This window comes from Eschrichtius robustus, chromosome 20 (genome assembly GCF_028021215.1).
Source record: "Eschrichtius robustus isolate mEscRob2 chromosome 20, mEscRob2.pri, whole genome shotgun sequence".
In the NCBI taxonomy this organism is placed as follows: Eukaryota; Metazoa; Chordata; class Mammalia; order Artiodactyla; family Eschrichtiidae; genus Eschrichtius; species Eschrichtius robustus.
This window is the reverse complement of record NC_090843.1, coordinates 66,628,262-66,655,297: the sequence shown is the minus strand read 5'-3', so window position 1 is coordinate 66,655,297 and position 27,036 is coordinate 66,628,262. Positions and strand designations below refer to the sequence as shown.

Sequence of the window (27,036 nt, the reverse complement as noted above, 5' to 3'; positions counted from 1 at the left end):
ATCGGACTCTGCCTCTGGCTGAACTGAGGCTGGGAGGACTCGTGGACGAGGCAGAGGGGAGATGGACCCCAGAGGGATCCGTGTCTCCTTGTGGGAACACACCCATTTCCCTTGGAGGACTGGCAAGGCGAGTCCTCAGACCTTGGGATGTAGGGAGGCTGACTCTTCCTGTGCTGGGTCCTTTTAGCCTGAGATGGGCTTGGGGATGAGCATATGACGCTTCCTAGCTGAGAAGAGCCAGCCCTGGGACTTCAGTGGGAGCTCTGGGCCCCTCTGCTAAGCTGGCGGGAGCCACTGAGTCCTGACATGGCCCCATGTGGGGAGTGTGAAACTGAGACAGAGAAAACTGCTAAGGCAGACAAGTTCCACAGGATATTAACCTGGCTCCTGGATCCCACTATGCCTGAAGCCAGACACAGTTCTGCTTACATGAGCAATTAAATCCCCTTCTGCTTCAGTCTGATGGAAGAGGGCTTCTACCCGACTCTGCCCCAGCCCAGGCCCCAAGGATGACAGAGCCAGACCGGATCCTGCCAGGGATGCCTTCCTCCAGCTGCCCCACTCCCTCTGTAGGGGCTACTACCTGTCCCCAAGCCTGTTTCTCCATCTCACAAGCCATGTGGCTTCGGGCAAGTGACTTCGGCTCTCTGGGCCTGTTTTCTCACCTGTGAGCTGGGAATAATGACATTACCCCTCAGTGAGGTGACGGCCCAGGCCCAGGTGCTGCACCTGGCGATGGACTCGTCAGTGCCCGGGGGACAGGTGGCCCCTCAGGGGACTGGGCTTGTGTTGCCGCTCTGTCCAGTGTTCAGCAAGGGCCTGGCAGCTCGTCACGGCCCTTGGGGGCAGCCTCGTGTCCTCACATGTGGAAGTGCAGGGCCCCGGCAGGTGAGAGGCCCCCACTCCCCTGATCACGCTGCCGTGTCCCTGTCCCGGGGGCAAGGGGTCCCCCCTCCAGGCCCACCAGCCGTCACTGAGCAGGAGGAGGGCTCGCCGCTATGACACACAGTCTCACACGACCTTTTGTCCCACTTTTTTTTTTTTTTTAAATTAAAACAGCAATCAGGCAACTGCCCCAACCAATCAGGGACAGGACCCTGGACGGGCAGTCCTTTCTTCAAAAAAATATATTTTCTTTTTTTTTTTTAAAACAATACCAAAAGCAAATCCACAGCCCCTGTCGAGCCGGTCCCCAAGGAGAGTGAGTTGGATGGCTCCCCTAGCACCTCTCTGAGCAGAGACCTTGGGCCCATCCCCCTAGACCCCAGCCTGAGCAGAGAGGGCAGGTCTTAGCCTGCTGGTCCCCTAGCAGGTGACAGAAAAGTGATCGGCTCCAAACCATGCAAGAAAAACCAGCCAAACCCACAAAGCGAAAGAAAAAAATCAAGAGGATAAGTTAAAAACATAAAAGTGAAACAACACCCCTAGAGGCGGCAGGCAGGGGCGAGGTGGCCCCGGTGCCCTTAGGGCCCTGTCTGCCAGTGCTGGGGTGAAGGCCTCGGTGGCTCTGGCATCTGCCTCATGGGGGCTCCAGGGGATTCACATGGCTCATCCCCCTACTGGGTCCCCCTACCGATGCCGGGACAGAGGTGTGGCCAGCCTGGGCCAAGTGTGCAAAGTCCATTCAGTCGAGAGATAAAAAAATATACAACTTGGGTGGCATCCAGGGCCGGGCCAAGGCAGCGGCCTGTACAAGGCACCACTGCCTTCTCTGTGAGGGGCGTCTGGCCCCTCCAAGTCCAGAGTCTCAGAGTCCTTGGAGCAGCAGGGGCAGAGGCACTGCAGGGCCCCGATGGTCTGGTTCTTTGGCACTTGGGACCAACAGCCTGTCAGGCAGGAGCAGCCCCCTGGATTTCTCCCGGGCGCCCAAGGCCAGGTTGGCAGTAGCTTATGGGTGTGGGCAAGCACTGCCGCAGCAGAGGGCTGCGGGGCGCCGCGGGGCCAGAGTGGGTCCAAGGCCCCGCCGCCTATGAGTCCTCTCCCAGGATCTCCTTCACAAAGGCAGCGATGTCGGTCTTCTTGGTTTTGTGCGAGGTGAAGAAAGGGTGTTCCTGATGGGGACAGAAGGCAGTCACCTTGGAGGGGGCGAGGTGGAGGTGCCCCCACATGCTCCTCCTGCCCAGCAAACTCCTAGTCATCCTTCCAGGACCTCTGCCCCCCAGAAGCCCTCCTGTTAGAGGCAGCGTTCGTGGCCTCCTCCTCAGCCCTCCCGCAGCCGCCCTCAACTCACTCTTCCCCGTGCATGCTAGGCCTCTGTCCCTCAGCGGGTAAATCCTTATTCACCCTTCTAGGCCCAGTTCCCCTGCAAAGCCTTCCCTGATGCCTCCAAAGAAAATGGTCCACCTGCCCCCCATTGCCCTTTGCCTCCCTCCCCAGGGCCCGGCATGGAGCGGGGAGGAGGGAGCCAGGGTACATGTGAGTGAATGAGTGACGGAGTTCCTAGGAGTGAATGCACAGGCAAGCCAGAGGAGCTGCCCACCGCTGTGCACAGGTGCAGCCCTCTCCCAGAGAGTCCCGCCCACACTCACCATCAGCTCCAGGTAGCTCATGCGTTCCGCAGGGTTCTTTCTCAGGCTAGGACAGAACAGGGCAGGCTGAGGGCAGGCTGGGGCCAGACTGGCAGGGAAGAAGTGAGTCCAGCCCATCCAGGCCAGCCAAGCCAGTCTGGGTTCAGCCCTGCCCGGGAAGCAAGGGGACACACATGCTCCTCGGGCTCAGGGAGGAAGGGGCTGGACTGTTCTGGGGGGCTTCCAAGGGCGGAGTGGGATCCATGGTGCAAACTACAGAGATTTGGACCAAGTTTCTTTGCCTCTTGGGGTGTCAGCTTTCTTGTCTCTATAGTGATCTAGGGAATTTGCAATGATCCCAATACCAAAATGCTACCATTAACAATCACATACTTTGTATCCTTAATCGGGATACCCCTACCATGGGTCTTGGGAGAAAATGACTCTGTCTGCCAGGCTCACTTGTCTCCAGTCTTTCTTATTTTCCAAAAAAAGAAATAAAGGCTACGAATTTTCCTCTGCGTATCTCTTTGGCCACAACACATGGATGTTGACAGGTTATATTCTAATTGTCTTCACTTCTGACTCGTTCATAATTTTATTGTTTAAATCTCTCTCATAACCCAAGAGTGCATTAGAAGAATTTACTTTTAATGCGCATGTAGCGTTTTTCTCTTCAGTTATGGATTTCCTGTTCCAGCTAATTACAGTCAGAGAACGTGGCCTATATGGCTTTGCCTTCTGCCTCTTCCCCTATTTCCTTTGTAATCTCAAACATAATTAATTTTTATAAGGATCCTGTGGGCATTCTTTAATTTGATACGAAGTTCTAAACATCAATGAAAGCAAATTTGTTATGCATTTAAATCCTCCATATGCTTTTTGTTTTCTTTTTCCATCTTCAGGATCTGTCCATTTCTAGAGGGACTATATTAAAATCTCCCCACTAGGACCATAGTTTGTCAAATTTTCCTTGTACTCAAACTATTTCTGCCTTACTTATTTTGATGCTATGTTGTTTGGGGGTTATCTGCTAAAGGAGGAGGAGACCAGGCCCAGGGAGGAGCTGGGATCTGGCCAGGACAGGGAGGGGTACTGACTGGGCTTGGGGAGGCCCAGAGGTCCGGGCAGGGCTGAGACTCACCACTGTGCAGTGAAGTCCACAAACTCGGGGGAGAAGCGGTCGGCTGGGAGCTGCGGGGACGGCTCCTCCACCACCTGCTTCAGCTGCTGGAACGGGGTCCCCCAGGACTCATAAGGAAACCGCAGGATGGCCATCTCGATCTGCAGTGGAAACAGCGGCACTGGGTCAGATGCACCCACACTCTGCACGCGGGGCAGGGCCTTCACAGATCCTGCCTGTCCTGGTCCAGCACCCAGAGGTGGATTGTGAGGCAGGTCAAGGGGCTGATAGGTGACATCATACCAAAGATGAAAGCCAAGGGGACACCAGCAGTTAGTTCTTCTGACCCAACCGGCAGCTATGGCTCATGGAGCAAATCCAACCCTGAGTTTTGACTGGCTGAGCTATCATCAGGTTCTCAAACAATCTGAATTCAGAAGATTGTACATGACAACCCAGGTTTCAGCTAATCTGGAAAAATCAGAGGAGCTGGCAACCTGGGGATGCTTTCCCACAGGCCGCCGCCAGCAAAGGAACTCGGACAGGCAACCAGTTTCCCTTTCCTTTGCCACAGGCCACTCCCCACTCCCTAATGTCTCAACAATGACTTAAGCGTCTGCTGCCATTTATTTGGGCTGTTGTCATTACTGAAAGGGCAAACAGGAAATGAAATGACTCTCATGTATTTGCAGAAGGAATGTTAGACTGTGAGGTCCGCCTTTGACCGTGAGTTTCATTTCCTGGACTGTGCAACAATCCACCAGGCTCCATTAGGAAATGAAGTTGACAGGCCCCTCCTCCTCCACAGGGCCCCCACTGCCCAGCCATCAATACCTGTAAGGCCCATCTCCAATGCCTCCCCCTCCAGGAAGCCTTCCGGCTCTGACCTCATCACTGTTTCTCCCTGACTCCCTGGACACAAGGCTACCATGGCCTCATCTCTCCTACTAGACCCGGACCTCCCTGTGCCCTGGGTGCCTCACTTGCAGTTGGCAGGAGTCATCTGTGGGAAGGACTGACAGCTCGGGACTTCCCTGGTGGTGCAGTGGTTAGGAATCCGCCTGCCAACGCAGGGGACACGAATTCGAGCCCTGGTCCAGGAAGATCCCACATGCCGCAGAGCAACTAAGCCCGTGCACCACAACTACTGAGCCGGCGCTCTAGAGCCCGCGAGCCACAACTACTGAGCCCATGCGCCACAACTACTGAAACCCGCGCACCTAGAGCCCGTGCTCTGCAACGAGAGAAGCCGCCACAATGAGAAGGCCGCACACCGAAACGAAAAGTAGAGCCCGTAAGCCACAACTACTGAGACTGTAAGCCACAACTACCGAAGCCCTCGCACCTAGAGCCCATGCTCTGCAACAAGAGAAGCCACCACAATGAGAAGCCCGCACACCAAAACGAAAATAGCCCCCGCTCGCCGCAACTAGAGAAAGCCCACGCAGAGCAACGAAGACCCAATGCAGCCGTTAATTAATTAATTAATTAATTTTAAAAAAAAGACTGGCAGCTCACAGCAAACTCTGGGTTCCGATTTTGACTGCTGAGATGAAAACACAAATCAGGGCCACCCAGGCCCCTTTCCCTGACAAGTGATCACCGTAATGAACAGAAGAGACCTCAGCTCAAGCAAACGCTTCTTGTTGGTGGTGACTGGCACCCAAACAGATCGCTAGTCATTGTGCTAAGAAAGCACCTTCCCGTTAGGCTAAAGGCCCCTTTCCAGCCAAGACACAAATGCATCACAAGACACAAATGCAAGACTCCATGCCACAGATGGAGGTGGCACAGTGCGGTGGGTGTGGGTGTGACCCTGGATTCTCATAGGACAAAGTCAGCCTGCTTTTTTTCCTAGAGTTTCCAATGATTCCGACACACAGAAGTGAGGACCCTGCCTGGGCTGCAGAGAAGGACCACCAGAGTTTACAAGTAGGAAAACAGAGAAGTGTCCAAACCCTGGACCTCGTAATTCCTTTCCTGGTAATTTTTTCTAAAGAGCTCAAAAAAAGAAAAATACAAACAGCCTCTGGGCACAGAGATGCACGGTACGACGTCATCTGTGATAGTAAACGTCGACCGTCCAGCGCCAGGGCTGAGTCTCACGGCGATCGTGAGGGCCACGTGTACAAGGAACTCCCTTAATTTGGGGTTGACTGTGATTTCTCGACAAGCACCATGAGCGCTGGGTAAAGTCCAATGGACGAGTCATCAGAGACGTCGAGAACTATGTAACGCTGCCCCTCACCCCACGGCGGGCATAAGGCACCTGCAGGTGCTCCCCTTAAGACACCGTAATTTTTGATGATACAGTCTCTCCTCAGTTTGTGAAGCCAACCAACATTTCTGTCCCAGGCTAAACTATTTCACAGGCCCCGGAAGCTCGAGGACCTGGCACAGCCCCTCCCAGATAGCAAGGGAGCCCCGGGCAGTACCATGGTGATGCCGAGGCTCCAGACGTCGGACTTGACATTGTAGCCTTTCTGGTTCAGCTCCGGGTTGATCCTCTCAGGCTGTAAGAGGGGCCAGAGCAGGGCCGCCCAGGCATCCTCAGCTGCGTCTGGCCTCCCCAACCCCAAACCGAGGGGCCAGGGCTCACCCACCCTACCTCCCCCGGGGCAAATGAGGAAGCTGAGGCCAGCGAGGGCCAGGGTCTCGAGGTGGAGGCCCGAGTCTTGCCACGCAGCTGCCCTGCCTGGGGGTCCCACCTTCGGGACACTGGGGGAGGGGTGGGACCCCGCAGGCCCCACCAGCCACCTCCCTGAGGTGAGACTTATCACCCAAATGGGCACCACGGGGCCAGTCAGAAAGGGGTGGAGAGGGCCGGGCAGCAGAGCCCTCTGCCCGCAACGGCAGGAAATTCGGGGTCTGGGGAGGCCTCATCCCTGATGGACACAGGACACGGCCGGGGTGGCCAAGCCCGGCTGTTTTCTGCTGGGGTGGCCCAGGAGCCACTCACGGCCATGTAGGGCTTGCAGCCGGCATCCATCGTCTTGGCCACGGAATCCACCAGGTAGCCACTGATCCCAAAGTCGCACATCTTCACGTGGCCCTCCTTGTTGATGAGGACGTTGGACGGCTTCACGTCTGCCAGGGGCAGGACACGCCTTTCAGCTCCTGGCTGTGGGGCCCCCACTGCCCAGGTCAGAGCTGGTGGCCACACAGCCAGGAGCCCCGGGCTCCAGCCACAGGTAGGGGAGGAAGTCAGGGCTCTGGGGCTTCGCCCGGGACCACGTCTTTGCAGCCAACCAGCCGGGACTGGGCCGCCACTTCCCAGCACAACCTCTAGCTCTGCGGTCCACCCAGGCTCCAGGGGGACCCATCACTGACAGTGTGGGCACTGGAAACCAGCCCGTGTCCACCCAGAGGGGTCGGCAGATTTGCCCAGGAAGCGCAGGGCAGCAGCTAAAACACAGGAGATGGGTCTGCGGGAGAACCCAGAGCCCCAGGACTCGAGGTGGACGTGGAATGGGCTGGAGGGCACAGCAGGGACCGTCCAGCGAGCACACACACAGGACACACACGCATCTCTCCCGCCTTCTGTGGGGACTTCTGTGTGGATACAGATGCACAGAAAAAGGACCGAAGGTTCCGTGACAACCTGCCACTGAGTGGCCAAGGGGGCTTAGCCTAATGACCTTGGTCTGGAAAAGCAGAGCACCCAGAACACAGACGAAGAGGCAGGACGTACACTGGCTGGGTGAGTCTCAGAATCATCGGGCCAAGCGGGAGGCTGAGACCAAGCAAAACCAACCCACTGCGGGAAAATCAGAGGAGTGTGGCTCCAGGGCGTGGGGGGCGGGGGGCGGGGGCGGGACTGAGCAGGACAAGAACGTGCTGGGAGGGAGCGGGAGTCTGGAAACACCTTCACCTCGATGGGCGGGGCTTACACAGCGTAAACAACGATCAGATCCACGCAGTGGTACACACACCCCCTGCGTGTCTCGCAACACGTAAACAACACATCAAAACAAGATGGCTCAGCCTCCCCAGGACAACGGTCCACCCCATCCGTGCTCTCAGCACCAGCGAACGGAACTGGGACTGGGTCTGGGGGCTGAGGAGCATGGCTGGGAGGAGTGCACAGTGGGCCGGACCGGCCAACAGGCTCAGCTCCTGACCCAACAGGCACGTCAGAGCCGGCTGCCTCTGAGCCCCGGTGGTGCGGGCCCAGCAGGCCTGGGCAAGAGCGCGTGTGCGGGCAGCCAGGCCCCTTCCCGCCGGCCGGCCTGGGCACTGACCTCTGTGGATCACGGACAGCTTGCTGTGCAGGTGCTCCAGGGCCCTCACAATCTGGCATTTGGAACAGGAAGAGGGGGGAAGAGACCGGATGGCTGTGATTCCCGGTTGCATCAACAATGACAGAGCTGCAAGACACCCCACCCAGGGCCATCCGTCGCCCTCTCCCAGGTACACACCCAACCCTTCACTACCCTAGGCTCCTGCCCACATCCCAGCCTTTGCTGTGGGGTCCCAGCAACCTTGGTGCAGACGCACTCGGTTCCTGCATTGCTCTGAGTGGGCAAGGGTCTCAGGTGATATGCCCAGGACCCTGCAGAGTCCCAGACTTATGAGCCCCCAGGGTGCTGTCCCTTCCCCCTGCCAGGCTCCTGGTAGAACCCAGCCCTCTGCAGCCTCCCTGCTTCCTCTCCCTCCCTCAGCAGTCAGTGGGCTACATGCTCGGAGCCATTCCCCACAGGAATGACCCCAAAGATCCTGATTCAACGCCAGGGGGGATGTTCACACGTTCGCAGGTGCAGTCAGGAGGAAGGACCGCTGGTTCGCTGACTCCATTTCCCTTTCTGCTTTGGCTGCTGGGGTGCTCAAGCCCAGGGCTGCCGCCCTGCCCTAGACACATGCAAGCTCAGGAGGCAAGCACGGATGCGAACCCCTCCCCCGACACTGTGCCTCTGTGAGCTGCCCCAGAGCGTCCTCTGCATGCGGGAGCTGTAAACACTAAGTCCTCTTTCGTGGCCTAGAAGCTCAGGAGCCGCACAGAAAGGCCCAGAGGGCCTGGCTCTGCCGAAGTTGCGCGGCTCCAGGAGCCCCGGTCTCCTCAGCAGGGAGGCTCTGGTCCAGCGGCAGCCGTCCAGGTTCAGGGCCGCAGCTGGGGGCCACACTGGGAGCCCGACTCTGCCCAAGACAACACCATCGGGACCCCCACCCCGGCAGGGCCTGAGCCACTTACAGATACAGCGATTTCCCCGAGAATGTCCTCCGGGATCGTCATGTCCTTGTCCAGCACCTTCCGGTAGAACTTGTCCAGGGATGTGTCCATGAGCTCCATGCAGATCCACACGTCTCCCTGCACGTGGACATCCGGAACTCAGCCATGCCCGCCCAGGACTGCCCGGCCCAGCGTCCTCCGGTGCCCACCTCCCCGGAGCCGGCTGGCGCCCCCGACACACCTCCACCCCTCAGCCTTTGCGGATGCCCCGACCTCCCAGCTCCTCCCCCTTCCCCCGAGGCGTGCCCACTCTGCTGGGCCCACACGGCAGCCTCCCCCCGCTGTCACCTCTGCTCTCCCTTATCTGACCCCTAATTCCACGGCAGGTTCCAGAGAGAAGTGACCATGTCCCTCCAGTGGGGGCTTCTGGGACTCGCCTGTGCCAGCTCAGCTCCATGCCCCAGCCCTGCAGACCCCTCCTGCCTCAGCCCCACACCCCCACCGCCACCGCCACCCCGTGGCTCATCCCAGCTCTGAACCTGGCAGACGGGTCCTTCCTCCACCAGCCCCCCACTGCCCGCCCCTACCCAAGACAGCCTTCCGAGAAGGCCGGGTGCAGCACCCCCTGGGGTACCCCCCAGCCCCTGGGCCCCCTGCCAGCTCTGACCCGGCCTGTGGTGAGGCTGGCGTGTCTCCCCTGCCACGGCCTGGGCCTGGCTGAGCCCCCAGCCCCGGGCCCGCCCCCCGAGGGCCCACCTCTCTGAAGAGGGCCCCGTAGAAGGTGACGGTGTAGAAGCAGTCGACCGTGCGCATGTTCACGTCCAAGTCCATGAGCAGGCGTTTCTGCTCCTGCGAGTTCACGGTGGCCCGGATGCGCTGCGGGGCGAGGGCTGCGGTCAGGGGCTGGGAGGCAGGGCCGCGGCCCCCGGCGCCCCCGGCCCCGACAGCCCTGGGCTGGGGGCCCCGCTCACCTTCACGGCCATGATGGTGCCACTCTGGGCGTGCCGCACCTTCTCCACTACCCCGTAGGCGCCTCGGCCCAGCTCCGAGATGGTGACCAGGTCATCCGCCTCCACCTCAAAGTTCTCGGGGGACACAAAAGAGAGAGGGTTCACGGGGGCCAAGTCAGGCGCCAGTGGAGACGCTGGGGCAGCAGAAAGAGAGGACCGCCAGCCGGTCAGACCTGTGCTCAAATCTTGCCCCAACCACTTGCGCTGTGTGCCCTGGGGCAACTCACTTAACCTCTCTGAGCCTCCCCTCACCTTCTATAGGGCAGGCACAGCACCTACTTCCAAGGGCTGCTGCGAGGTGTCAGCAGGCCGGTCTGGGAAGTGCTCCCAGCGGCGTGGGGCCCTTGAGAGATGCTCCTTCCCTCCCGCCCCGCCCCACTCAGGTGGCCAGACTGAATCACTCATTCGGCACCTGCTGCACACAAGTCCCTGTTTCAGGCACCGGGGACACGGAGAGGACAACAGAAAGGCCTCGCCTCACAGGGAGCGGCCAAAAAAGGGAGCGCGCAGGGGGACGAACAGGGCACCCTCGGCGTGTCCTGTGGTGGACACACGGGCCCCGAGCCGGGCTTCCCAAGCCATCAGGAAGCGCGAGTGAAATGCAGGCCCCCGGGCACTGGCCCTGAGGGCAGGGCCAGGGATCTGCGAGCTCAGCGCCACTCCTCTGAGGTCGGGGAGCTGCACGCCGGCTCCGGCTCACCAGGGCCCCAGGAGGCAACCATCACCCCTGCCCCAGACGGGCCACTGGTCAGCAGCGGGGAGCCAGCGCTCCGCCCCAGCCCAGCTCCGTCCACCACCCACAGCCACCTCCCAGGGCCCGACGACACCTACCCTGTCCCCGATGGTGATGAAGGCCCGGGAGTCCAGGTTCCGGGGGGGCCTGCAGGGAGGAGCGGGGCCGTGAGCCCAGGGGGCACGCCCCCCTGAGCGGGCAGCCCAGCCTGGCGCACATCCTGCCCGGGAGCCCCCACCCCCCAGCCACCGAGCGTCTGCGGGGCAGCACGCGGTACAGCACGCGGACACGGCCGGGGCCTCGCCTTCCGTCCTCGACGGGAGAGCAGGGCCCTGAGCGGACACGCGAGGCCCATGGCCCCCGCAGCTGCCCAGAGGAGGTGCTGCCCAGGCAGGGGCCTGGCTCTCAACGGCGGCCCCTTCGGGAGGCCGTCTGGGCGGCGCCGGGGGAAACCCGAGGCCAACTCACGTGGGGCTGGGCGCCGGCGGCTTGGACACGCAGGAGATTCGTAAATCCTTCTTCCTCCTGGACTTTCCTAAATGGGAGGGAGAGAAAGGAGCGTCCGCTCAGCCACTGCTCAGTCAGCGTCTCCCGGGACAGGCAGGACCCCCAGGGGCCCGGCACAGGCACAGACGCCGAGGGTCAGCGTGGTCGGCGCCGTGACGGGGCCCCGGGGCCTCCGGGAGCCCAGGGGACGTGCCCAGCCTGGGCTGGAGGGCCTGAGCCCCGCCGGTCCTCCTGCAACAGTCGCCCCACAGCCACCTGAGAAAAGTCGGCGTCTCCGAGGAGGACGCACCGTCACAGACCGGCCCCCACGGCCCCCATCAGGCCCCCGCGCTCCCACCCACGCAGAGTCCTATGTCCCAAGTTTCCCTGAAGGCCTGCATTGTGTCCTAACCCCTGAAAGCTGAAGTCCTAACCCCGAGTACCTCCGAGCATGACCCTATTTGGAGATTTACAGAGATGATCAGGTTAAAATGAGGTCATTAAGGTGAGGCCCTAATCCAACACAACAAGTGTCCTTAAAAAAGGGGAAATTTGGACACAGAGACAGACACGCATCAAGGGAAGACGGCCGTCTGCAGTCCCGGGGACGAGGCCGGGGCGGCTCCTCCCATCATGGCCACAGCAGGACCAGCCCTGCGACACCTGGATGGGCTCCGGCCTCCAGACGGGGGACAGGAGGTTCCGGTGTTGAAGCCGCGCAGCGTGTGGGGCTTTGTCCCGCAGCCTGGGAAGGTAGCAGGGCCTCTACCCACCCCACCCCCATGCAGTCCTAACCTCGGTGGGGGGGCACCCGCCTCTGAGCCTCGACGTCCCCACCTGTCACGCTGGAACGCAGACGTAGGCTGGGGGCCCTGCCGGCAGGCATCACATGCAACCCGGCCAGGGGTGTCCACAGCCAGGCCCATGGGCCGGGACCCTGTGTGCAGGCACCCCGCCTCTCTCAGCCTCAGCTTCCCCAGAAGGGGCCCCGGGTGGACAAAGTACGAGGACAAGGACCACCTGCCAGGGCATCGGCCCCCGGCTCAGGTTGGAAAACGGGGCCAGGGCCAAGGGCAGGAAGGTGAGTCGGGAAAGGACCACATGTGCAGCCAGGTCTGCTGGTTCCACAGCCGGGGGTGTGCAGGGCAGGGCAGGACGTCCCCTGTGGAGTGAGGGCGCTGGACCGGCTGGGCTCCCACCGCCGCCAAGCCTGCCTGTGCCCGGGGCCGGCTCCCCAGCCCTCCACACAGCCCTCCCCGCGGACAGGCGGCGAGACAGGGGTGCCTGTACCCACAGCTACACCTGATGCTGTCGGCTTCCCCGCCCAGGCTCACGCCAGGCTGGGAGCGGGGGAGGTTCCTGGGGGCCCACCTTCCTGGGGAAGCGGGAAGTAAGCCCAGCAGGCCTGCAGGCGCCAAAGCAGGGCAGATCCAGGCCTGGAGGACGGACCCATGGCCTCATCTCACCCCTGCCCACTGCCCCGGGCACACTGCAGTGTCCCTGGGCCTCAGTATCCCCATCTGTGAGGAGCCCCACCCCCAGCTCTAGCCAACAGGGTGGGAGGTGAGAGGGGCCCGGCAGGGTCCACGTCCCACGGGAGGAGGACCACCCGAGGCGCGGGCAGGGCCAGCTCTGGCTGGGCCCACTCACCCTGGAGGCCGGAGCCTGCGCACATTCTCACCACGCAGCCCCAGGAAGCCCACTCCCACCCCACAGGGTGCTGGGTGGGCCTGAGTCCCGAGGCAACGCCTCCCTCACCCCTCACCCCCAGGGACTGACAAGAAGTGTCTCCTCTCCAAGCCTCTCTGGCCAGCTAAGAGCGCGACCCGGTGCCCGGCACACGGTCGGTGCTAAAGAAGAATCGGCATCGAGAGCGCTGGGCAGACCTGGGACTCGACCAGGACTTCCCAAAACCACCCAGAGCAGAAACGGTGCCCATGTGCCTCTCCTGCGGGCACGTCCTCCCGCCTCCCGCCCAAGGCCCCGTGCCTCGTGCCGCAGAGGTGCGCAGGGCACCAGGAGACCCTGTGCACACCCTCCTGAAGTCACCTCTGAGCCGGGTTCGGGTCAAGCCTCCAGCACACCCTGCTGTGCAGACACAGCGCCTCGTCTGTGAATCCAGACAGGCCCGTGCGCTCGGGCCCAGCAGCGGGGGGGGCCCCGGCACCACTGTCCATGATAGGAGGGGTTCTCAGTGCCCCCGGGAAGACGAGGCCCGGGCCCAGCTGTCCAGAGGGCTGGGTGAACCACCAGGAAAAGTCCGGTGGAGGTGGGGTCCCAGCATCTACCCCAGGGTGGGTGACGTGGGCAGACACTTGCAGCCTCTCCATAGAAGCACCCCCAGGGGCCCCCAGATGCCAGGCTTGAGGTGCATCCGTCTGTGCCCTGGCGGCCAGCAGGAGAGTCTCAGTCCTGGCCAAAGGCCCTGACCCAGGCGGCCCTGGGCCTGCAGCCGAGTCAGCGCTCCGAAGGCACAGTCCACAGCCCCAGAGCCGGGGCCCCCGCTCAGTCCCACACCAGGCTCGGCTCTCGTGCAACCCTGTCGCCAAAAGCATGGGCTCTCTCTGCCACAAGGTCAAATCCCCTTTGCCCCTTACAGGCTGGGTGATCTTGGGCAAGTGCCCACACCTCTCTGAGCCTCAGCGTTCTCGTCCATACAATGAGTACAAAAACAGCACCTCCTGTGAATTCCCTGCTGGCTCAGTGGTTAAGACTCCACGCTCCCAATGCAGGGGGCCCGGGTTCAATCCCTGGTCAGGGAACTAGATCCCACATTCGTGCCACAGCTAAGAGTTCGCATGCCACAACTAAGGAGCCTGCGTGCCACAACTAAGGAGCCTGCCTGCCGCAACTAAGACCCAGCACAACCAAATTTAAAAAAAAAAACAAAAAACAGCACCTCCCTGTAGAGTTATCAGATAAAGCACTTAGAACAGCGCTCAGCCTGCATCGAGCTACTTCACCACCTCTGAACCCCCAGGGGCCTGTCCAGGACCTGACCGGCGCCACCGCCTGCCCCCAGCACGGGGCTGTGCCAGCTGCCCAGTCATGACCTTGTGTGTGGAGAGATTTCATCCCGTTTTACAGACGAGGCAAGGTGGCTGGTTGTCAGAGGCCAGGGTGGGGGGTCTCCCTCCAAAGTCCTTTCGCCCATGAGAGAGGCAACCTGCCACTCACACACGGGCCCTTCCCATCTCCTCTAGACGCCCCGACGACCCTGGAGGAGGAGCTCTTAGCCTCATTTTACTTGGGGAAACCGAGGCTCGGAGGTGGAGTCACTGCACGTTAGTCAAGGGTCTGGCCAGGAGTCACACCTGGAGACCCCAACAGGCCAGGCCAGCGGCTCACAGCACCCTTCCTGCAGGGAGGAGGGGACAGGCCTGCTGCGCCCCCCCAAGGGAAGCCAGCACATTCCACACGCCAAGAGGAAAACAGAAAAGCCGGGGCTTCAGTTCCTGAGGCCACTTCTGTGCTGCCCCCGGATCAGACTAAGTCACCACCAGGCCCCAAGGTGGCGCAGGGGTCCACGGCGTGTGGAGGCCACAGGCCAGGCCAAAGGAAGCCCAGCTCTGCAGCCTGGCTGGAGCCCAGCACAGCGCCCTCCTGCCCACACCTCTACTTCTCACCCGCTCGGAGGTGCACCTGCCGCCCTAAAAGGCAAGGCCGAGGGTCTGGCACACAGCAGGTGGCCCTCTAACGGCCCCCAAGCGGACACCACAGTGACCATCAGCGCCTCTGCACAGGTGAAAAAATCCGTCCTCAGTAATGAGAAATGTGGGTGGCTTTTATTCTTGACTTGATGCTATTCTGTAACCAGAAAATAAAACATTTTAAGTTAAAAGGTAACAATCCGGGGCTTCCCTGGTGGCGCAGTGGTTGAGAATCCGCCTGCCAATGCAGGGGGCACGGGTTCGAGCCCTGGTCTGGGAAGATCCCACATGCCGCGGAGCAACTAGGCCCGTGAGCCACAATTACTGAGCCTGCGCGTCTGGAGCCTGTGCTCCGCAACAAGAGAGGCCGCGATAGTGAGAGGCCCGCGCACCGCGATGAAGAGTGGCCCCCGCTCGCCGCAACTAGAGAAAGCCCTCGCACAGAAACGAAGACCCAACACAGCCATAAATAAATAAAATAAATAAAGATACACGAAATTGCTAAAATTAAAAAAAAAAAAAAAAAAGATGAAAAGGTAACAATCCACGTGGGGGTCTCCGGGGCTCACAGCCGCAGGCCCTCCTGCGCCTTCTCTGCTCTCAGCCCCCTTTCCACCTTTCTTGGGCTCAGCCTGCACACCCACGGCCCGCCCTGGGCTTTGGGAACGTCCCCCTGACAAGCCTCAGTCTCCCTGCCTTTGGCTGCAGCGGTGGTGGTGGGGGGGAGGGGAAGAGGGCGAGGACCCCCTGCCTGTCAGGGTCCCCAGGCCTACGTCTAGGGTGACACAACTGGGTCTGCGGGGTGGCCAGAAACAGGCTGCCGGCCCCTCCCACCGTCTGCCGGAGCCGTCAGCGCCGGGCCGGGGCTGCCCAGGTGCAGGCCACTGTGGCGACTGTCACCACGACAAACAGACTTTGTGGGCTGCCCCCGGCAAAGCACGACGAGCCCGCCAGCCTCGGCTTGCGGGGCTCCCGGTGCAGGAGGGCACAGTACCGGGTGTCTGTGTCCTCGTCGGCTCCGGCCTTCCAGGGGAGCCACAGGAGGCAACGAGGACTCCAGCCATGACCTGAATGAGCCACCGTTGTTCCCAGCTCAGGGCCTTTGCCGGGTCTGTTCCCTCTGCCTAGAACGCTCTTCCCTGCAACTCTGTCCCAGCTGATGCGTGAGCCTCAGCTCCTGCCTGTTCAGAGAGGCCCTCCTGGTCGTGCAGCTAAGCGCCCTTGTTAACTGGCTCTCCCGTGTCCAGCCGGCTCCTCACAAGTCACGGCCCTGTAGTTACATCTCAGAGGCAGCACTGACTCTGGAGCCAGGCAGCCCGGGCTCGAACCGCAAAGCTGCCGCTTCCTAGCTGGGTGCCCTCAGGCAAATGACTTCACCTCTCTGGTCATCACGGCCTCAACTGTGACGTGGGGACAACGGACTGACCTCGCATGGGTATCAGCGCATCCAGCGCGGGCCAGCGCCCTGCCTTAGTGGTCCTGGCGCGAGGAAGATTAGACTGAGCCATCTGGAAACGCGTGGGACCCAAGCTAACACCGGGCCCGCAGCCCAGACGGCCACTCTGTCAACACCCTCAGCAGCCCCGGAAGTGTCTTCACGGGTCTGCTGCACCAAGAGGGTCGGAGAGGAGGCGCCAGGCGAGGTCACAGTGAGCGTCTGGTGGGGAGCAGACCCTGAGCGGGGCCTGGGGAGATTCCAACAAACCGGCTGTGCCCGGCTCTCAGGCTCCGTCCGGGGCGGGGGGGCAGGGCCGACAACCCCGCACCACGGACCCCGCCGGGCCTCGCTCACACGGGAGCCGCACACCCCGCCATGTTCTGTCTCATCCGCGGCCTCCCCGACAAAAGCAACTCCGGCTCCCACTTTGTTACTCCCGCCTCCTACTTTTGGATATTTGGGGTGCTTCTCGTGCTTTCCAATCCTGCTGGAGATGTCCTGAGTCCTCCGGGTCCGTGCCCATCAGGTAAGGCAGCGCGTGCCACCACGGAGGTGTCGGAGGCCAGATGTCCGAGGACGCCCCCGCCCCCCGCCTGGCCCTGCCCCCAGCTGGCCACCTCTATCCTGTGGGGGTCCCACAGAGAGAGACCAACTAGGCCAACCCACTCCCACTGCTCAGGTGGGCAAACTGAGGCCCCGAGAAGGGGAGGCTTTCGGGGGGGCAGCAGATTCACCTGCACAGTCAATGTCTATCGCCAAGCCAAGCCAAGGCCCACCCCCACCCCCTGATATCATGACCCCCCCCCCCGTTACCGCTCTGCGGGCGTGTCCGGGCGAGGACACGGAGAGGCAGGCACAGCAGGGACGCCCCCTCACCTTCACACCGGCTCCCCAGCTCTGCAGTGGCCTCTCCCCAGGGTCCCGCAGAGGGGAGGGCACTCCATTTCCCGGGAGCCTCCACGGGCCGGGCCCGCACCCGCCACGGTCCCCTTAGCACCGAGCCCACAGGGGAGTGACAGGCGGGGCGGGGGGCTGCTCAACCCAGCAGCCCTGCCCTGTGCCCCCCCCAGTGGCACGGTGGCCCCCGGCCCAGGCCCTGGCCTCAGAGGCCTTCGGCATCCCTCGTCCCCCCCACCTCCAGGCCCTTCTCATCTGCAGAGCCCGTGGGGAGGGTCCCGAGCCCACCCAGCTCGCAGCACCCGTCCCTTCAGCAGTGAGCAGACAGGGCCCTGCCCTCCCAGGACCGCCCTCTAACCGCAGCCACGTGGCAAAGCCTGAAGACACTCTGCTTGTCACAGCTTGGGGTGCTACTGGTACCTGGTGGGTAGAGGCCAGAGGCGCTGCCCCACAAGCCAGAACGATCCGGCCCTAGACGCCCGGGGCTGGGGAGAGACAGGGCCACAGACAAAGCCAACTAGCAGACAAAGCCCGGGTACACACCGTTCACGTAGATTTCCACAGCGCTAAGTGCTCTGAAGGAAAAGGAAGCAGGGGACCCTGCAGAGGTGAGATCCGAGCTGAGGCGGATGGGGAAGAGGAGGCAACCTGGAAAGCTCTGCAGCAGGGGAATCCAGGCAGGGGGCTCGGGCTGGAAGTGCCCACGGGTTCACCCAGCAAGGGTCCCACCACACTATCCGGGTCTGCACAGGGCAACTCGGGACGGGACAAGCTGGGCGGGAGTCAGAGGGGATGGGGTGGGCCAGAGGCCCAGACCCAGGTGCACAGAAGAACAAAGAGGGCAGGAAACATTCTCCAGCCCCCGCGCCCAGAGCGGTCTCGCGCAGGCCTCCCACCCAGGCCTCAGCAGCCGCTGACCGCCAACACCGAGGAAGCACCGACTTACTGGAGGCACAGCAATGCCCCTTGGCCCCCTTTTTACTCCCTGGTGGTACCCAAACACCTCCGCTGACATCCGAGGCCCTTCACTTGTCCCTTCGTGCCCACTGGCTCGTGCAAACCTTAAGACGAACCCTCGAAGCTGCCCAGTGACGCAGACAAGGAAACTCAGGGCTGTGGTACAGCTGCGCGGTCCGAGCACTGCACCACTTGGGCTTAACGTTCACTTGAAGCAACAGTAATAACAGCTGCAGACACTCAGACACGCTAACCCTGAGGCCCCGTACTTGGTGCTGCCACGTGTTAACACGCTGACTCCTCCACGTAGGTCCCGGTATCACCCCCGCAGTGCAGCTCCTGATCGCCAGCCAGCTCTAGCCTTTCCCCCAACAGCGCTACACACTGGTGCTGGTGCCACGGACCATGGTGTGGACACTGGCCCGGGGCTCCTGCAGGCCAGTGAGCTTAACTACACCACACGTACGTTAGGGCCTGATTTAAAACAATAATACAGAAATGACGTGCACACGCGTCAGGACGGTTGTCAGGGAGAGGCAGCGTTGCAGGGCTGCAGGGGCACAGCAAGGTGAGATTTCTTCAGCTGGGTATCAGGTGTACAGAATTCACTTTTCTTGATTCTTTAAAACGTAGAGGTGCGTTCTATATATCCTTCCGCTGTCTGCCCTGATAGGGCAGAAGGGCCAGTGCAGAGCGGCCAGGGCGAGCACCGGGGGAGAGGGGCGACTGGACACGGCCTCCCAGAGAAGCCAGGGCAGCCCCTGGATGCCAGCTCAGCCTGCAAGGACACCCCAGAGAGGACCTCAGGACAGGGGGAGGGTGACAGGGACCTGTGCCCAGGACTGGGGGGATGGGGCAGGGGGAAGCCCTGTCAGGGTGAGCCTGGTGACCCCCTCTGGGGTGGGACGTGGGCCCAAGCGGGTGTCTGAGCTGCAGAGGGGCTGCCTCCCAGCCCTGCCCGCTCTTCACGCCCTTTATACGAGGCTTCGGGGGGCTTCCCACGGCCACTGCTGGGGAAGCAGGCCTGACCACAGGGGCCACACCGAGAGGCCCGGCCAGTCCCGGGAGGGCGATGAGCCCCAGCGTGGGGAGCTGAGCTCAGGGAGGCCCGCCCCGTCGCCGCACCCAGCACCCAGCTGGGACGGGGCCCTGCGGGGCGTTCTTCTTCCGGGACCCGACAGTGGCCCCTCCCAGGCCGCGGACAACGCTCCCCACAGCGGCCTAGGCCCCGCCCAGCTGCTCCCACTCAGCTCAGCCCTGCCGCCCACCGACCCGGAGGCCTCGGAGCTGGACCCTCAGAACCACCTCCCCGGCGGCCTCCTTCCACTCCACGGTTGGGGCGCTCTCCACCCAGCCCTGCGCCCCTGCAGCAGGTGCCCTGCCTGGCCCTGACGGAGCTCCACCCACTGAGGGGCTGGCCTAGGAGGCTCCCACCCTCCCAACTCCCGGTCCCACACGCCCCCATGCTGCAGGGGACGCGGATGTGCAGGCTGAGGCAGGCACGCCGTCCTCTCCAGGAAGGCCCAAGAGGAAATGAAGCTCCCAGCTCCAGCCTGGGGACCAGTGGGGAAAGAGCCTGGTATATCCTAGGTGCCATTACAGGACCCTGCAGCCAGAGTCGTGTCACAGAGCTTGAAGGCCATCACCAGAGGTCCCCATCCTGGTTATTCATCCACCAACGAACAACTGCCGCCACCAAAACGATGAGAAAATAATAACAGATGACATTTGTTTGACAAACACCGTCTCCCACCTTTACCACCACCCTGTGGGGGGCTGTTTTCTCCCACTTTACAGAAGAGGAGACTGAGGGTCAGAGAGGGCACGTGAGGAAGTTGGGAAGCGGTGGAGCGAGTCAGAATTCGAACACAGGTCCATCCACCCCCCCGAGCCCAGGCTCTGCCCCACTTCCTGTCTCGCGGAGGTTCTTCGTGGGCAGAGGGCAGTCTCGCTGTTCCCAGGACCTGACACTTAGCAAGAGTGGAATGAGGCTGTCTACACCTGTCCTCGTGGCTGCCGGCAAGACGGCCTGCAGGGTTCCCACCCCCATTTTGCAGGTGAAGAAACCGAGGCCTCACATCCAAGAGCCGGGCAGTGCCAGGGGACTGAAAGCATTTACAGCAGGCAGCGGACGTCCAATGTCAAAGCGAAGGGGCTGAGCTGGGATCTGACAGCAGAGTCTTCACCTCTGCACAGCCCTGTCTCCTGGGAGCCCAGGGGACCCCGCCCCACCTCTGCTCCTCAGCCTCCCGCGGCCCCAGGGAGCACGTCGGAGCCGGAGGCGGCCCTGGGCCAAGGGCGGTAAACAGCCGCCGTCACCTGCTCCCGCTCCTGCTCCCTGAACAGAGGAAGCAGGGCCCTTGCCTAACAGAGGAAGTTCCTGCGGAGATGGGCGCAGGGCCAGGAGGGGGCTCCGGGCTCCATCCCAGGTCCAGGAGGGGGGCCACCTCCGTGCCCAGCTACGGGCCACAGGCCGCCCGAGAGGTGGGGACTCCCAGCCCCCTCCCGCCCACCAGCGGCCAGGCACTGGCCCTTTAAGCTGCAGCCAGCCGGCTGGCGTGCCCCACGGGTGAGTCAGCGCCCAGTGCCCGCTGACTCACGCCGGAAGCCTTCCGCTGCCCCGGCCCTCTCCCCACACAAGCGACTGAGAACTTTGCTCCCTTCAGGCCCTGAGCCACAGGTTGGCGGATAGTTTCCTGTGCGTCACGCCAGGGGTGGGGAAGTCCCCAAGTGCCACCTTCCAATCTTTCCGAGAGCCGGGACAGGACGGGACAGGTCAGGGGAGGGCAGCTGCACAGCAGGAAGGGCCGGGACACGGGGCTCCTGCAGCCTCAGTGTCCCCGTCAGGCATCCAGGAGCCACTTGAGGATCAACCAGGAAGCGCCCACGGGGGCAGCACTCACGGGGCAGTGGGGGCACCCCAAGGACAAACGTGGCCGGAGGCAGCAGACCCAGACTGTGCCGACCAAACGCACCCCTGCCCTCTGGCCGCAGCTGCCCTCGGCCTCTGATCCCAGGCAGAGATGGCATGTGGGCGAGGAAGCGGGGAAAACAGCAGGGCTGTAGGGCCCGGAGCCTCGCGCACTCCTGGAAAACTCCCAAGGGCTGTGGCATGGAGGACGGGGCAGGGCACCCCTGCAGGGCAGGAAGCTTAGAGGTAAAGCTCCCTAAGGTCAAGTGCCAACCACATCCTGCTTGGTCCAAATTCCTCGAGAAGGTGGCGAGAAGGACAACACTGTGGCCTGTGCCCAGGACACGGAGGCCTGGGTCAAGCCACTCCTCCCATCTGACCTCAGTTTTGTCACCTGACAAATGGGCCGGACCGCAGTTGAGTATGAAATGTGCCAGCTGTAAAGGGCTCTGCACACAGGAGACATCATCTCTGCTCAGTCCATCCTCCAGGTCAGGCTGTAAAGGGCTAGAGGAGATGCCTCAGAACAGAGGTGTGATGCGGGAGGAGGGAGTATCCCACCAGCTCAGCCCAAGCACCCGTCACAGAAATGGGACACAGAGGAGCACTGAGCACCAGAACAGCAGCTCCATCTGTCACAGCCGTGTGACCTCAAGCAAGACAATGAACGCCTCTGAGCCTCAGCTTCCTCGTCTGTGAATGGGGCTGTGAGCAATAAATGGGCTAGCGCATGGCACATGGAAAAACCTTGGTAAGTGGGAGCTCTTGGGATTTCTGGCAAGAGGTCATTGTGGCTTCCCCACCACATGCTGCCACAGACCCCAAAGAGGCTGACAGCGTCCCCACCCAACATCATCTGTTACCTGGACCCACAGACTGGAAATGCATCCTGGCCCTCTCTCTGCAGAGAGGCTCAGAGAAGGCAATGCCAGGACTCAGGTCACGCAGCATATGAGTGTTTCCCCAAAGTGCTTTACTCCTTCACACCCATGACCCTTCTCCCTTCCCAACCCTGCAACTGTAATTTTTATTTTGATGAGGCATTCCCTGCCTGGAAGAGCTCAAGGGCCTTCAAAAGCAAACACTGCTTCCAACCTCTTTTTTTCCACCCATGAAAACACTGTGGCCCAGAGAGGTTGATGGACCTGCCCGAGGTCTCACAGCACTGGCCAGGCCAGGCCTACACCTGGAGCTGGGGAAAAGAAGTCTCTGATTTCCCGGTTCCCAAGCTCCACGAGGTCTGCGCAGTGCAAGTCCCTCCCCAGCCGTCTTCCCCCTCGAGTGCCTCCTGGGTTACTCACAGTGGTTGGGCAACGGTCAGGGATCCGGCCTCCCACTTATGTAAGACATAATTACCCTGCCCACCCGGCCGGCTGGGCTCTGGCCCCAGCCACAGCAGCCGCCAGGAGCAGGGGCAGTGAAGGACCCACACCCTCCCCGGGACCCCACAAGCCCTCCAGCTGCCTGGGCTCCCCCCACCGCAGAGAAAAAGAGGCAGAGGCAACCCCTGATTAGGGGCCCCCTAAGTGCCAGCTGCTACCTTTCTCCCCCTCACTCTGCAGCTACAGCCCAACAGAGGCAAGGCCTGGATCCCACATGGCTGAGGCCTTTCCAGCAAGAATGGTTAACAGTAATAAAACGCAGCAAGTGCCCCTTCCCCAGCACCTCTGAGCTCTTCACCTCGTCACCCGCACTTGCCTAGAGCTCTTTAGTACTCACTATCTCACATCCTACGCCAGGAGTCCACGGAAGGTAGGTGTGATAAGGGAAACCGAGGCCCAGAGACAGCAAGTTAGGGAGCCGCGGGCAGCCCATTCACTACGGCTGCGTCCGGTTTGGAACTCTCTCACACAGCCCAGCCCGCTGAGACTCCGACATGCCAAAAACACCCTTTCCTCTTCCTGCCAAAAAAATCCCCCTTTCGCCCTCCAAGTCTCATCCTCCCCCTCTGCATGACAAACCCTGCTGCCGCAGCCGCCACCTCACAAACATTTCCAGGAAGGCCGGCTGCCTGGAGAAAACAAGAGCGAGCCCATCGCACGGCCAGCACCCACCGGGCAGCCAGCCCAGGACCCACAGGCAGCGTCAGAGGTGAGCACCGCCCCCCCCCCGCCCGCCCCCGTGCACAGAGAAGCTTGCAAGTCCAGATGAGGGAGCCGATGGAGAGGCCATGCAGTAGGGTGGGGTGGGAGGCCAAGAGAGGTTCTCCGGAAGACAGGGCTGCAGACAGAGCTGCAGGACGGGGTGCAGCCGCCAGGGATGGGGCAATGTGGGACCTAGGAGGGTGGAGAGCCTTGGGGGAGAGGACGGGGAGTTCTGAGCTGGACCGTAGCCAGGGCAGCCACACGGGAGGGGCGTTTACAGAGAGATCCGCAGCAGGGGAGCACCACTGGGGGCCCAGACTGGATGCAGCCCTGGGACCCGGGAGTGGAAGGGGGCTGGGTGCAAGATCAGAGTGAATCCCGCCTGGGTCCAGCTGAGAGACCCAGACTGGGAGAGTTCCTGTCCAAGGTGCAGTTAAGGCCCAAAGGGGGAGGTCCAAGCAAGGTTCCTGACCTGGAGCGGGGTGATCAGAACGAGACCCTCTCCCGACTTCGGGCCTGGGTGCAGCCCCAAGGCCTAAACTGGGGTCCGGCTGGGCCCGGGACCTAAGGGAGGCGTTCCGGGCAGGGGAGCTGCCCGGGTGCGGGCCGGGCCGGGGGACCGCGCAGAGGTCGGGGCCGGGGGACCGCGCAGAGGTCGGGTCCGCAGCCCGGGCGTTCCTACCTTTGGACGCGGGCACCCCGGCGGGCTGGCTCGCGGCAGGAGATTCCATGGTGCAGGCGGGTCGGGGCGGCGGCGGGACTAGTCCAGGGGGCGGCGAGCTCGGCCCGGGCGGAGCACGCTCATGGCTGCGGGCGGGCGGCCCGGGAGGCTAGCAGGGCGTCGGCTGGTACGCGTCCGCGGCGGGCGGCGGCGGGGCCAGACTGGGCAGTGCGACTGGGGCCCCGGCCGGACGGCGCCGACGCAGGCCCCGCCCCGCGCACCCATTGGCCCGCCGGTCTCCGGGCCCGGCCCCTGCCTATCAACCGCCGGCCGGGGCCTGCCCGTCAAGCTCAAGCCTCGCCCTCCATTGGCCCGGGGTACGGCTCCTCCCACCGCCTGTCAAGCCCGCCCACCACCGGGAAACCCGTCAGGCCCCGCCCCCCCAGGCCTCGGCGGGTCCCTCCCGCTGCCTGTCCGGACGCAAGCCCCGCCCACCCCCGGGCCCCGCCTCGCGCGCGCTGGCTCCCGTGCGCAGAAACCGCGGGTACCCCTGGCCCGCCCAGCTGCGGCCACGGGGAGCGGGAAGGCGGGTGCTGCGGGAGCCAAAGTGCGCCCCCCGGGTGGGGCCAGCGTCAGATCCCGCTTCGACTACTTCCTAGCGGGGCTGACGTGGGCAACTCAGGTCACCCCGGAGCTTGTTTTCGCGTCCGCGCCTCCGGTCGCAGCTGGTGGAAAGGGACCTGGGCTACGGCGGACACTCAGGAGGTGTTTGTTGACTATTCAGTCCGGACGGGCCAGCCCTCCCTTCTGCTCCCACGTGGAGCCTTGGAGGATTTCAGGAGCCACTGACCAGTCTGGCAGTGGGACCAGGTCACTAGGATGGACAGCCTGGCAAAGGTCACGGGGTCAGTCCCTCGCTTCACGCGGGCGTGAGTGTGTGACCTGCCAGGAGCCTCACATGAGGGAAGCAGGTTCCACCACCTGCTGGAAAGGCTTGGAGCTCTCTCACTTGTAAGATAGGGTGACAGCCGGGCCTATCCACACCGTGATGGGGGGGCCAGATGAGATAAGGGGAGGCCTGCTAATTGTCATTATTTCCTCCTGCGTCCCCAGGCAGTGGGAGGAAAGGCATGAGCTATGGACTCAGCAGGTTACCGGTTCAAATGCCAACCCTGCCACTCAGAGACGTCCTGAGCCGCTCCGTGCCTGTTGACGTACCTGTGCCACGGGGACAGGGCGCCCTCTCTGAAATCGGTTCACAAGTGCAAGCTTGGAAGTGCCTGGCTTAGGTCCTGGCACTCACTAGGTGCCCAGCAAATGTTTCTAAAATTCCTACAGGAAGCTGACCCGGCCTCACCGCACCTGGGTGTCTGGAGTGGCCCAGGGCGCTCGGTCCAAAATGGGTCCTGCTGCTTATCTATCTGCAAAATGGGCACCAGCAGCAGATACCTCCCTAGTGGGACTGCAGGCCTGGTCTGGTGGGTTTTCTGGGTTCAGGCCACTGCCAACCACTCGGACTCCTGCTCCTCCCATGCTCCCCGTCGCCCCCTCCGCTCCATGCCATATGCAAGGGTTCTCAGTGCTGCCCCTTGTACACGCCAATACCGGTCCTGCCTCACGGCCTGTGCCTCTGCTGTTCCCTCTGCCTGAAACATCTTTCTCCCCCACCCTCCCACCGTGGCTGCTGGGGCTGGTCCCTTTCATCCTGCAGGCCTCCTCTTAAATGAACTCCCCTAAGAGGCTTTCCGGCCATACCCCCAAATCAGTTGTAATTCTCTGCACAGCATTCATGCCACCAATGCCTTTCCTATTTCCTCTGCTTTTAATCTGACTCTTAATCTGGACCATCAGTGCCTCCTGGGCAGGAATCTGGCCAACTCACTCCCTGCGGGGCATTCCTGATGCACAGCCCAGGGCCTGGCACATAGTAGGCCAGGAAAAATGCTTGAGGAATGAGCAAAGGACAGACAGAAAGCATGCCACAGACATTGGAAGCAACTCTAGTCCCATGCTGGCCTGCTCCTATGACTCAGACGAGGCCCTGCCGTTGGAGGAGGTGACGGTTAGTCAGGGAGCCTGACAGACAGCCCAAGAATCACAGAACTCCATGTGGGCTGCTATAAATAGATGCATGAGCAAGAGTCCCAGGATGGTGCCAGGCTCCACCTGGGTGAGGTCGGGAAGGCTCCTCGGAGGAGGTGACTTTGAGACTGGACCTTTAAGGACCAGTAGGAGCTCCTGAGCTCGTCAGGCAGAGAAGCGAGAAACAGTCTCCCTGTAGAGGGTTGGTGTTGTGCAAGGGGCCCCGTGTGAGGGCCCCGCGGGGAGGCAGGGCTCCATCGGCCCTTCCTCGCTGGTTGCAGCTCCATGACCACTCAGAAACCAGAAGGGATATTGGACAGGGTCCCCGTAACAGGCTGCTTCTTGCCCTGACTCCTAGAAGATAAGCCCCCAACACCCTTCGTGGACTCAGGGAAAGGGGTGTGGTCAGATCAGGATCTGGGTGTGAGCTGAGGTGGGCGGGGCCTGGGGTTACCGAGGGTTGGAGAGAGGATGTCGGCGCCCCGGGATGGCGGGAGCTCATCCCTTCATTCACTCGACAGCTCCGTAGTGAGCACTGACCGTGTGCCTGGCGCTGAGGGCACGACGTTGAAGAGACGGACACAAGGCCCTGCCCTCGGGGAGGTGACTGGTGGACGAAACACACAAGCGAAATGCCCAAATTAAATTATAGTCGCCGGAGGATCTGCTACCAGGAAAGGAGGGAAGGGGACTGGCGTGCGTCTGAGGGTGGGGCTGTAATTTTAAAGAGGGAGGACAAGCCTCACCGGCAGGTGACATGTAAGCAAAGACCTGAGCAGGTGAGGGAGGTGTCATGAGGGTGGGGAAGAGCACTCCAGGGGGAGGAAACAGCGTGTGCAAAGGCCTTGAGGTGGGCGGCTGGTGGGGGAGGAACAGGCGGGAGCAGCGGGGGATGAGGGCCCTGCTCTCACCTATGTGCACCCCTGCACGTGCTCACTCACGCCCTCGCCCCCCAACCCCCAGCTCACACCCAAGTTCACACACCCCAGATGCACATGCACACGCTCGTGAGCACGGTGGGGTGCACAAGCATGGACCTGCCCGCGGAGCGGCCACGCAGGCTCAGGCACGTGCACAGATACCACACACACACACACACACACACACACACACACACACACACGGCCCTGACTCCGCAAGGGCCCCCTCAGCTTGCGCCCACAGTGCCCTCTGGTGGCCAGCCCTGGCATGGCGGCTGGACGTGAGCTGGTCACTACGGAGCCCTGGGCACTTCCGGGACCTCGTCTGCTCCCCCTCCCCCTCCCCGTGCTTCCTGCCCCCAGTTCCTCCAGAGCAGCCAGAGCGCCTTCCAGAACACGGCCGGCTAAGC

General features: G+C 62.1%; 1 protein-coding gene across 1 annotated transcript; it reads right to left on the bottom strand.

Moving 5' to 3' along the window:
• Nucleotides 1-1,030: 1,030 nt before the first annotated feature.
• Nucleotides 1,031-23,837, bottom strand: MAP2K3 (mitogen-activated protein kinase kinase 3). The gene is made up of 12 exons (XM_068530319.1): nucleotides 23,646-23,837; nucleotides 11,009-11,075; nucleotides 10,639-10,687; nucleotides 9,769-9,882; nucleotides 9,554-9,673; nucleotides 8,819-8,935; nucleotides 7,872-7,923; nucleotides 6,590-6,717; nucleotides 6,066-6,143; nucleotides 3,652-3,791; nucleotides 2,529-2,574; nucleotides 1,031-2,051 (listed from the first exon to the last, which is right to left on the bottom strand). Exons 1-12 carry the CDS (start codon nucleotides 23,692-23,694, stop codon nucleotides 1,968-1,970), a joined length of 1,044 nt encoding a protein of 347 aa, XP_068386420.1. The 5' UTR covers nucleotides 23,695-23,837; the 3' UTR covers nucleotides 1,031-1,967.
• Between the last annotated feature and the right edge of the window lie 3,199 nt (nucleotides 23,838-27,036).